Source organism: Carassius gibelio, chromosome A20 (assembly GCF_023724105.1).
Source record: "Carassius gibelio isolate Cgi1373 ecotype wild population from Czech Republic chromosome A20, carGib1.2-hapl.c, whole genome shotgun sequence".
Classification (NCBI taxonomy): domain Eukaryota; kingdom Metazoa; phylum Chordata; class Actinopteri; order Cypriniformes; family Cyprinidae; genus Carassius; species Carassius gibelio.
In genome coordinates, this window is record NC_068390.1 from 20320026 (window position 1) to 20331028 (window position 11003).

General features: G+C 35.4%; 1 protein-coding gene across 1 annotated transcript; it reads left to right on the forward strand.

The window, feature by feature from the left end:
* Window positions 1-905: 905 nt before the first annotated feature.
* Window positions 906-10398, forward strand: LOC127939027 (protein Niban 1-like). The gene is made up of 14 exons (XM_052536006.1): window positions 906-1037; window positions 4054-4184; window positions 4293-4421; window positions 4509-4623; window positions 5143-5307; window positions 5405-5520; window positions 6551-6655; window positions 6967-7129; window positions 7460-7647; window positions 7818-7961; window positions 8055-8165; window positions 8240-8347; window positions 8441-8552; window positions 9244-10398. Exons 1-14 carry the CDS (start codon window positions 986-988, stop codon window positions 10134-10136), a joined length of 2532 nt encoding a protein of 843 aa, XP_052391966.1. The 5' UTR covers window positions 906-985; the 3' UTR covers window positions 10137-10398.
* The last annotated feature ends 605 nt before the right edge of the window (window positions 10399-11003 follow it).

The window sequence follows — 11003 nt, forward strand, 5'->3', positions numbered from 1 at the left end:
TTGTCCTTATAATTTGAGAAGACTGACACTGAGAACATTGCTTTGAATCACAAAAAGAACATCAACAAAATTTCCAGGCCACATTTTATAACAAAAAAAAATTAGCATACGTTTAAGACTATTAATGAATGCACTTTTGGGATTGTACGTTATCTTGTTATTTTGATAGTAGTTAAGTAATGCACCCCTTTGAGTTTCTTTTTTCACTGTGTAGTATATTTTAAATGTGACTGAAAAAAACTTAAGGACACATGCTTTATTATTATATGCAAGAACAAATTATAGTAAAATGAAATGTATTATTTATTTTATTATATATATATATATATATATATATATATATATATATATATATATATTTGAGGTGACTTGGGTTTGTCCACAGGTTTTATGTGATAAATCAGCTTGAACTTACTGTCCTGTGAAAGTCTTCACGTAGATTACTGCCACACCAGTTTCATTTAAATGGTACAATGTCTAGACCTTCCTGAAATGCACTAAAATTTACTTACTGGCATGTTCAGTTGAATAGAAACTGGTAATAGACATTAATGGGATAAAGTCTGTCTAATAGATCAAAGGCGTATTGTACTTCAAAAACAAATCAGTAACAAAACATTGTTTTTTCTTTGAAGTACCTTGGATGACAACTTAAAGATAACCTGATAATTTCACACATCCCTGATGCTCTCGTATATTCACAGTGAATACTGATGTATAAAGCACATATCATGTTATTTCCATGAAATCAAAGGTAATGTGTCAACACTTAGTGAGCTCCCTAGACAGCATTCTGGGTATAACCAGCTCTTTAGGGTTTAAAAGACAGCCCTTGAATGTCCCGGTGTGACTTTTTCATTCATGCCCCTCCCACCATCCTGAAATATAACACCTGCTTTCAGATTCTCCCACAGTTGTGAATACAGTGACACAGAATCACCTCACCTCGTCAGAACAGAGGAGAGCTCACCTGAAGCAGAGCAGTATGGGAGCAACATCCAGTTTACTGGATGAAAATAAATCCAACTACATAAAAGGTATGTGATGTAGGATCTTTATGTGTACATTAAGTGGCTTTGGGATTTCCTTTAAAATTGTTTTAGTGTGGAAATAGCAGTAAATTATGTTTGTACACTGATGTTTTACTTTCTGATACTTCTAACTGGTTAATAATAATAATAGGTCAAAAAACTTCAAAACTAGGTTCAAAACTTTTTCTCTATACTGCACTTATATGGGCAGAGAAAGAGGGTGGATATTATTCAAATGCATTAAAACAATTGTTTTGTATTGTCCTAAATTGCATGGCCTCTCAGAGGTAGAAAACAAATGATTGATGAATTTTGAACTTGTAATTGCCTCATTGGACAATGACTATCATTAGTGTCAATCAGATAACTGCAGTACTCAACTTGCAAGGCCGAAAAAAGTGAGAGGCAGAAACCTGTTTGTTTTCTTCTTCTGGCCATTGTAAACTACATGGGTGGGGGTTTTGGAGTGTGTGTGTGTGTGTGTGTGTGTGTGTGTGTGTGTCAGAGAGTGTAAAGGATTAAAAGCAGCTCTGCTATTTGCTAAAATGGAAAAACACCTTCGATCTGTCAGCTGACAAAACATGCTGAAAGAGCATTACAGTACTGAGGGTGTTGTTGAAATGCATTTTTAAAGCTATATTTCAGTTAATCAGCCAGATATTTTTTGGTTCAATCGCAAATCCTGAAAAAAATCGCAAAATTCAATCGCAAATCCTAACCCTAACCCTAACCCTAACCCTAACCCTAAATCCTGAATAAGTGGTTGCAGACTTACAAAGCACTAATTTTGATGTGCATACAATGTAAAAGCATTAAGAAATTTTAGTCCCATCACAGTAAGTTTAATAAGAATTTGTATTTTTATATATATGCATTTGACATACACTTTTACTGAAAGGAGTTTACAGAGCATTCAAGCAAGTGTTTTTTATTTTGCCAGTCCGTACATTCCCAGTTAAATGAACTTTGTTCCACGTGGAATGATAACAGTATTGTTAGTATTGTATCTATATTAGTTAAATCAATCAAATTACGTGACTTCATGTTTAGTATCCTGTTAATTATGTTATGAAAACACAAATGGGACACAAATGTGATCACTTCCCGAAATGAATGAGCCGACAGTAAACTCAAGTGCTGTGCTTTCACACTTAAGGTGAAAAGAGAGTGTGTAGTCAACAGCTGCAAGGATGTAAATTTTTTTTTAAATAAATAAAGTGTTCTAACAAACACATTGACAATCCCCATAAACCTTGTACTCTTGTACAAGTATAATGATGTCTGTGTTGAGGTATTTTCATACAGAACTGGCTTTGCAGGTCAGCTGTGTCATAACGTCTATGATAGGCCAAGTATCTTACACGTCAGAGATCAAGAATTCAAGAAATCTCAGACCACAGTTCCTTTCAAAACAATTAATCTCTCTTAAAAATAAAACAATAGTTCAAAGAAGACTGCAGAGAGAGAGGGAATATGATAATAGAGCCGCTCATTACAGTACTTTCAATCCATTGTGACACATGTTGGAAGTAAATGCCGTAGCTCTCAGCTGCCATCTAAATTTAGTGGCATGTTACGTAATGCAAGAATCTGAAAATGTTTAAAAAAAATTATACAAGGAATTTAAGAAAGTAGGAACACCCTCTCAGAGTGGGCATTCTGGTTTGGGTGTTAAATCTAAAAGTTCAGTATCAGGGAAACAATTACACATTTTATTAACATCGCAAAATGTTTGCATCAAAACCAATGCTTTTAAATTCCTACTTTTATTTGTTTTGTTTGAAAAGATTCTCACTCAAGGCTGTCTTGATATATTTCTTTATTTTTGAAAACGTTATGTAAACCGTTCTAAGACGAGGTTGTGCTGTATTGCAAACAGTCAGAATTTGACTGAGAACATGCAGCCATACCTTATTCCTAAATAAAATATTAAAGGCACAAATATTCTTTACAAGAAGCATCAATAGTTTAAAGTAAATAATGTAATGTGATATCAAAAAAATCTAGTTATATAACCACTATATATATATATCACGTATATGCTTTATTGACCAATCAGCACCCAGAACTGGAAATATCCATTTTACTATTAAAGTGAAAGTGACGTGACATTCAGCCAAGTATGGTGACCCATACTCAGAATTTGTGCTCTGCATTTAACCCATCCAAAGTGCACACACACAGAGCAGTGAACACACACGGAGCAGTGGGCAGCCATTTATGATGCGGCTCCCAGGGAGCAGTTGGGGGTTCGATGCCTTGCTCAAGGGCACCTGGTATTGAAGGTCATTGTATTGAAGGTGGAGATAGAACTGTACATGCACTACCCCCACCCACAATTCCTGCCGGCCCGGGACTCGAACTCACTACCTTTCGATTGGGAGTCCGACTCTCTAATCATTAGGCCACGACTTCCCCAAAAATTAAGATTATATAGTGATATTGTAACAATTATAGTGAGACATTGCATTGCCTGGAGATTGTTCATACACCATGATTCATGAAATACATGTGTTATGCATGTCCGTATGCCTGCAAAATAGGTTTTTAAACAACAGTCTGCATTCAATCTATGAAGTTTGTAAAATAGGGTACTAATAAGAATGTTGAAATGTTCAAGCCGGGCCAGGGAAGTAGTCTGATTGGCTGTAAACACATCAATATCTTCTTTACTACAGTATTGTTTAGCTAATTTTGTATGAAGTACTGGGAAAAATCATAATGGACAGCACTGTGGCTACAGTAGAGTCATTCAGGTTCCTGGGCACCATCTCTCAGGACCTGAAGTGGGACACTCACATATAGACTCCATTCCTAAAAAGGCCCAGCAGAGACTGTGCTTTCTTCACAAACTGAGGATGCCACAGTCCTGCATTCATCCATAACTGTCTGGTTTGGTTTAGCTTCCAAATCAGATATCAAGAGACTACAAATATTTGAAAATCTAAAAGTCAAAGTTGAGTTCATGCTAAGCAAGTATCTTTTAATAGTGTAATGATCTCTGGATTGTGTTGCCTTGCAGGGCAAGTGGACGAGAAAATTAAGGAGTTTGCACCGATTTATAGGAAACAATATTCTCTGGCTTACCTGTCCCAGATCCGAGATGAATTCGAGCAACGCAAAGAGCAGCACACACAGTTTCTCAAACAACGGGTAGGAATCAGATCCCATGTATGGATAAACTCCATACAATGAAATATGCATTAAGTCAATAACTATTTCTTCTTCTTGAGACTGACTCATTATTTTTTATTTACCCAGGCCCCTCCAGAACCTGGAAAGGTGCTGTATGAAGAGAATGTGCATTGCTTTGATGACAGCAGGAGGTGGAAGGTTAGATATATAGTAATCCATGCCACTTACGTCCTGGAGTGCTACGAGAGCTACAAGGTGTGAGGCATCATCCACCATCTAACAATGAGCTTTTGCTGACTGGTAATGATGACATTTACCCCATCATCTCCTACTTTCCTGCAGACGTTTTTAAAAGGGTCGGCTCCACTACACAGACTGTTTCCTACAGGCGGTACCATTCTGACTACAGAAGAGAAATACATGGAAATTATTGACCAGTGCTGCCCTTGCACTAACAGTGAGTACAACTAGAGTGCATGCTTATATTTTAAGTGAGCTAATTTAAACTAAATTTTAATTTTATTTTAAAAAAAAATTCACATCCAATAGTGTCACTGCAGTTAAATCAATAATATAACATAATATAATATAAATTATAATATAATATAATATAAATTGCCATATAAACCTCATTCATCACTGATGGAATGACAAATATTACTAATAATGTATTGAATATTACTAATTGTGTACTGAATAATAATCTTATGCTCACCAAGGCTGCTTTTTATTTAATCAAAAATATCTTAGTTTTCAATAGAAATTGAGCCTCGGCATGAAATAAAAATGTCCCAATTTATTTTCCTTAAGCATCTCAATCATCATTGAATAATTCTTTCATGCATTACATTACAGTAAAAACTTTAAAACACTCATTAATTTAATAAAATCATTTAAATTAGTTTTTTTTTTTTTTTTGCATAAACTTAATGGTGTGTTAACAAAATAAGTCAAATGTGTCTGTGTTGTGATGCAGATGTAAAGGAAGATTTTGCACCTCCTGTGGCGAGCATGCCAGGGCAGTTCCCAGTTTATCTTAGACTTCAATACCGCCAGGATTTCTATTTCTGTTTCCAAGATGAGGACTCTCAAGTTGAATTCATCTCCATCTTATCTGACTGTGTTCGCCACCAGAACAAAGGTATCACTTTCACTTTAATTGAACAAGAGTAGGAACTATGTGTAACCAGTGAAAGCTGTAGTGTGAAAAAATATATAATATTTGGTCCATTCAACAGATTTTCTCAAGAAGAAGACGTGCGAGGTCAAGGCTTTTCTCAAAGCCATTCAGCTCTATGGGCAGAAGAAAGGCCGGTATGAATCATGGGATATGCTCATAGGCAGTGATGTGCGGGTAGGTGTCCTTTCACATCCTGTGCTGGTTCACATTGACAGCATTGTCAGAAAACCCCAATAATGTTCAATACAACAAATAACATATCCATCATCTCTTGTTGCTCTAGTATGACGTAATGTTCTAGCTGTTGAAATATGGAACAGGCTCATTCTTTCTGTCTTTGTACATATTTGATACCTAAATGGTAGATTTGAGTATTAACACCACACCTACATTTTTCATGTTGTATTATACACTTCCACATGTGATATCTGTACTCCCTCTCCAAAACTCCAAGTCACACACTGTTACATCAGGGCTGAGCACTGTGTGGAATCTGAGTAATGCTGTATACAGGCAGTCTCACTCCAGAGTTTCACCTTTTTCAGTCAACGTGACCATGAACTATCAATACATCACATATGTCAGTGCGTCTCACACATATTAAATAACATGCTGGTAGTACATCATGTGCCATGAAGTCTCCTGAACCTTACAGTAAAACACTGGAATATTTTCTGTGGTACATACTGTACACTGAAAAAAAAAAAAAAAAAAAAAAAAGATAAAATCTTACTGTATTAATTATTTGCATTTGAAGCCATTTTTAAATAGTTGACATGCACAGCATATCATTAATCAATATTACTGAATTAAATTGTTTGACAAACATGAACAGGCATTGTGAGAGTTTATTCTTATTTTTTGTTTGTTTGAACGGTTTTGAATTACTTTATATTATACAAGTATAAATATTATAACATAGTTAAAATGATATGGTATAGTTGCCTGTTGCCACATTTTCTATTAATTGAAGTTATTTTATTTGGATTGTATTTGAGTAATAACTGAAGGCAGGTCAGTGATTGATTTGTGGTTTTATGTAAATAGATCATATCAGGTGATTGTTCATTTAAATCTAGTCTTGTGGTTTAAGGTTACATAGATTGTACCATTTGGGGTTTAGCACTTAAGAGTTTGCTCTCAATGTTTGTTCAGCTATACATGCATGAAGTATTTCTGAATCTGTACTTGTGTGTGTGTTTAGGGTCTTGCTAATCTGTTCATGGAAGACTTGATGCCTTATCTGGAGAAAGAATTGCAGCCGTTATTGAAGAGCAAGAGGGCAGACAAGAGGAGAGTGTGGTTTGCGGTGCGTTCTTTTCCTATTTAGATCTACTGAATTTATTGTACAGATAAAGTCCTATTATGGCATTGGGTTTCTCCAGAACCTGCCCTTGATACTTGAAACTGGGGTGTGATGCTGACGTACATGTAGGATGCCCCACACCCAAACAGCTCTAGGCCAGAAATGTCCCTATGGTGTTTCCTCAAGGGTGGAACGAACCAGAAACAGGTTACATTCCACAGCTGTGATTACTGACAAAGAAGGATTACTAGAACACTTGTGAATGATTTATGCTATTAATGAATGATCCTTGAACCGAGCCGTTTGTCTTATAGACGGTTGAAGGAGCTTATTTCCTGCTGCAAGTTCATCTGCTGGAGAGGATATCCACACTGAAGCAGGAGTGCCAAGAGATGGTGAAACAACAGGAGGTGCTCATGCGCTCTGATATGGACCAGATCAGCAGCTCAAGAGCTTTCCTGGAGGGGAAACTCAGAGGTACATGATCATGCTAAAAGAAGAGCCAATTTCTTGCTTTAATATATATAGATATATATAGATATATATATAGATAGATAGATAGATAGATAGATAGATAGATAGATAGATAGATAGATAGATAGATAGATAGATAGATAGATAGATAGATAGATATGTGTGTGTGTGTGTGTGTAGAGAGAGAGAGAGAGAGAGAGAGAGAGAAAATCTCTCACTGGCCGAACATCTACTATAATACAATTTACACTACCCTTTAAAAGTTTAGGGTCACAAACATTTTTATTTGTGTGTGTATAAATACTATATTTTGTTCTCTCCTCATCTGGTTAGCCATGGTAACTGAGCCAGCAACAAAATACTGCACAGAGCATGTGCAGCCGTATCTGCCAGCCATCTTGGAGGAAGTGATGGGGCCCATCAGCCTGGGCTTCACAGAGGCCCGGGACTTGAGTGAGAGCATGATGGAGCAGCTCTGTCAGGACTTCCAGGACCCTGAGCAGAGCGAGGAACTCCGACAGGTGAGAAAAACTAACACATTTACAATTAATCACCATAAAAAGTCTTGCATTATATTTTTCTGAAGCCGAATTACTTAGTTTTTTGTTTTTTTTGTAAATATCATTCATGCTAACCTGTATAGTAAATGATGTGATACAATAGCTCTGCTTCTCTTTCTCTCTGACTGAAGGCTCTGTTTACGATGAGTAAGGCTAATTTACAGAGCTGTTATGAGAAAGTGAATGGACTGGCAGATCACGTCCAAGAGCTGCAGCAACCCTTCAACTACTGCATTAAAGGTCTAGTGGACAGCACACAGATAGACCTAAAACAGGTACCCAAAACAGCAAAACCAAGTAGCCAACTATTTTCTAAGTTTCTGTGACTGATTCTGATCCAAAACATGTCTGCTGTGTGATCATTTCAGCTGATGGAAAATATAGAGTACACTTTTGAGCTGCTCGTGCGAAAGGCTCTGGAGGATCCATCGGTCAGCCTTTCGATGGCTATGCAAAAGGCTTCAAACAGGGTTCTGAAGGTAAGCATATCATTTTCATTTATAAGCACAGATGGTTGTCAGATTGCTTACTTTAATTCGTCTTTGTCCTACAGCAATTTGACTATGACAGCAGCACAGTGAGGAAGAGGATCTTGCAGGAGGCTTTGATCAACATCACTCTACCCAGCATCAAGAAGCACCTGGCCCCATCCTTCAAAGAGGTACATTTCAGATCACTTACACTGTGTAAATACAATCACTGAAAGCTTAAATATGTAAACCATAATTGGTCTTTTCTCAAAATGCACTTTTAGGAGCTACCCAAATTTGAGCAATATATATTTGCTGATTATTCAAACTTCATCAATGTGGAAAACGTGTATGAGGACATAATCCAGCAGATACTGGAAAAAGACGTCAGCATGGGTATGTCACATGATCACAGGAAGGCCTCCACACACTGCCTTTGCAAAAAACGTAACTGATATTAGGGTCATTAGTAATTATAAAGCACAGGTTAAAGTAGTAAAACTAAATTTGTGTTTTTTTGTGCATGTATGATGTTAGCACATTCACATACATTGGACGCAAAATGTTTTAAATATAAACACAAATAAATATCTTTGTATTATAACAAAATTTCAAAAAGTTTTTTAATTTTTTTTTTTTTATAAATGCTGTTCTTTTGAATTCTATATAAATCAAAGAATACTGAAAAACAAGGATCAACAAAGTTTACTAAAAATGTTATGCAGCAATACTGTTTCCAACATGACTGATGAAAATTCAGCTTTGCCATCACAGGAATAAATTACATGTAAAAAATATATTCAAACAGAAAACAGTTACATGTTGTAATGGTATTTCAAAATTTGTATCAAATAAATGCAGCCTAGATAAGCAAAAAGACTTAACGTATTTATAAAAAATTATACAGACCCTCAGACTTTTGAATTGTAGAGTTGAGCCCATTTGTTAAGACATTTCAAAAGTAGCTCAGAAGAGTGGTTTAGGTTTTCAAATACATTTTAATATATATATATGCATGCTACTGAACAAGAAATTATTATTATATTTTATTATAATCTCAAATCTGATTTGTGCTTCTGATTGACAGTGGTCAAGGAGGCAGCCAGCAAGAAGAAATTCAACCTGTTCACAGAGAGCAGGTACAATTTCAGTGTGTCCAGCTTATCCTTCACACCCCCGGGATCCGCACCCAGCAGTCCAGCACGCTTAAACACATCCCCAAGCGTGCGCACGTCCCTGCCGCCCTCCCCGCTGCTGGGAAACGGCCTGACAGCAGACAAATCCATGACCGCTCACGTGTCAGAAAATAGTGCAATGGGTCAAGCTTTGACTATCATGGAAAAAATCGATGAGGGAGAAAAGACTCTCTTAGAGGAGAGCAGTGATGACGTGTTTTTCACTGCTGGAACATCAACCTTGGATACATCAGCCGAGACTAAACCAGAACTCACCACAAATGCCCTGGAAGCTTCTGTCTGTTCCACCCCTTTAATTAAAGAAACAGAAGCTGTAGAAAGTGCTGGTACTAGTAATTCACCGAAAGGAGGGGATGCAACTTCTTCAGACTTTGCTAATAAACCCACAGTAGTACTCAACCCAATCTGTATGAAAACCTCTGATTCTGATGATGAGCCGGTTGAGGATCACAGGAAAGAAACGATGAAGACGTCAAATGATCAAGCCCAGATTGAGTCACCAACATGTGATGAAAGCACATATCCGATTGCAGTTTGTTTATCTATTGAAGATGCAAAAGATAAAGAGTTCACAGGCAAACATATCCTGGATCTTTCGGAAAAAGCCTCAGAATCCCAGTCTTCACCGAACCTAGAGGATGAAACCAGGCCCCTGGACTGTGTGAAGGAGATCCGTGACCTTGTGGTGGAGATTATTGAAATAGAGGATGTGGTTCATCCTTCCAAAGAAAATGGAGAAAAAGTTCAAGTTCAAACAATCGAGGAACAAGATTCTATAGTTTAAGTTGCAATGACTATGTCAGGTCAGGATTCAAAACCCCTCCATTTCCTGTGTGAGGAGACAAATTGTACATTTTGAAGTTGGCGTCATCATTGTGAAGAAGGTAATAATAGTTTACTGTGGATATGTATGTCTATATACAGCACCATTCAAAAGTTTGGGGTCAGTAAGGTTTTGTTTTTAAAGAAATGAATACTTTTATACAGTCATGAAGCATTATATTGATGAAAAGTGACACTCAGAACAGTAATAATGTCACAAAAAATTATATTTTGAATAAATGCAGTTTTTTAAAAAACTTTTTATGCAAATCAAAATATATTTTAAAAGTATCACATATTTCTCTATAATAACATGCAGAACACATGTAAGGTTTTCAACTAATAATATTTCAGAAACATATATATATATATATATATATATATATACACATATATATATATATATATATATATATATATATATACATATATATATATATATATATATATACATATATATATATATATACATATATATATATATATACATATATATATATATATACATATATATATATATATACATATATATATATATATACATATATATATATATATACATATATATATATATATACATATATATATATATATATATATATATATATATATATATATATATATATATATATTAACATTTAAAAAAAAAAATCTTACCAACACCAAGCTTTTCAAGAGGTAGTATATATATATATATATATATATATATATATATATATATATATAATGTGTTGTATAAAAAGTAGAGAATTAAATGTTTCTCTGTCTTAAGAGGATTATTTTAATAAAATGAATGTAATACAAATCATCTTATTTCAATACTGTTTTA

Coding starts and splice junctions, on each gene's coding strand:
- LOC127939027 (XM_052536006.1), top strand. CDS start 986: ATGGGAGCAACATCCAGTTTACTGGATGAAAATAAATCCAACTACATA. Junction 4,185..4,292: donor CACAGTTTCTCAAACAACGG/GTAGGAATCAGA, acceptor TTATTTACCCAG/GCCCCTCCAGAACCTGGAAA. Junction 7,130..7,459: donor CCTGGAGGGGAAACTCAGAG/GTACATGATCAT, acceptor TCATCTGGTTAG/CCATGGTAACTGAGCCAGCA.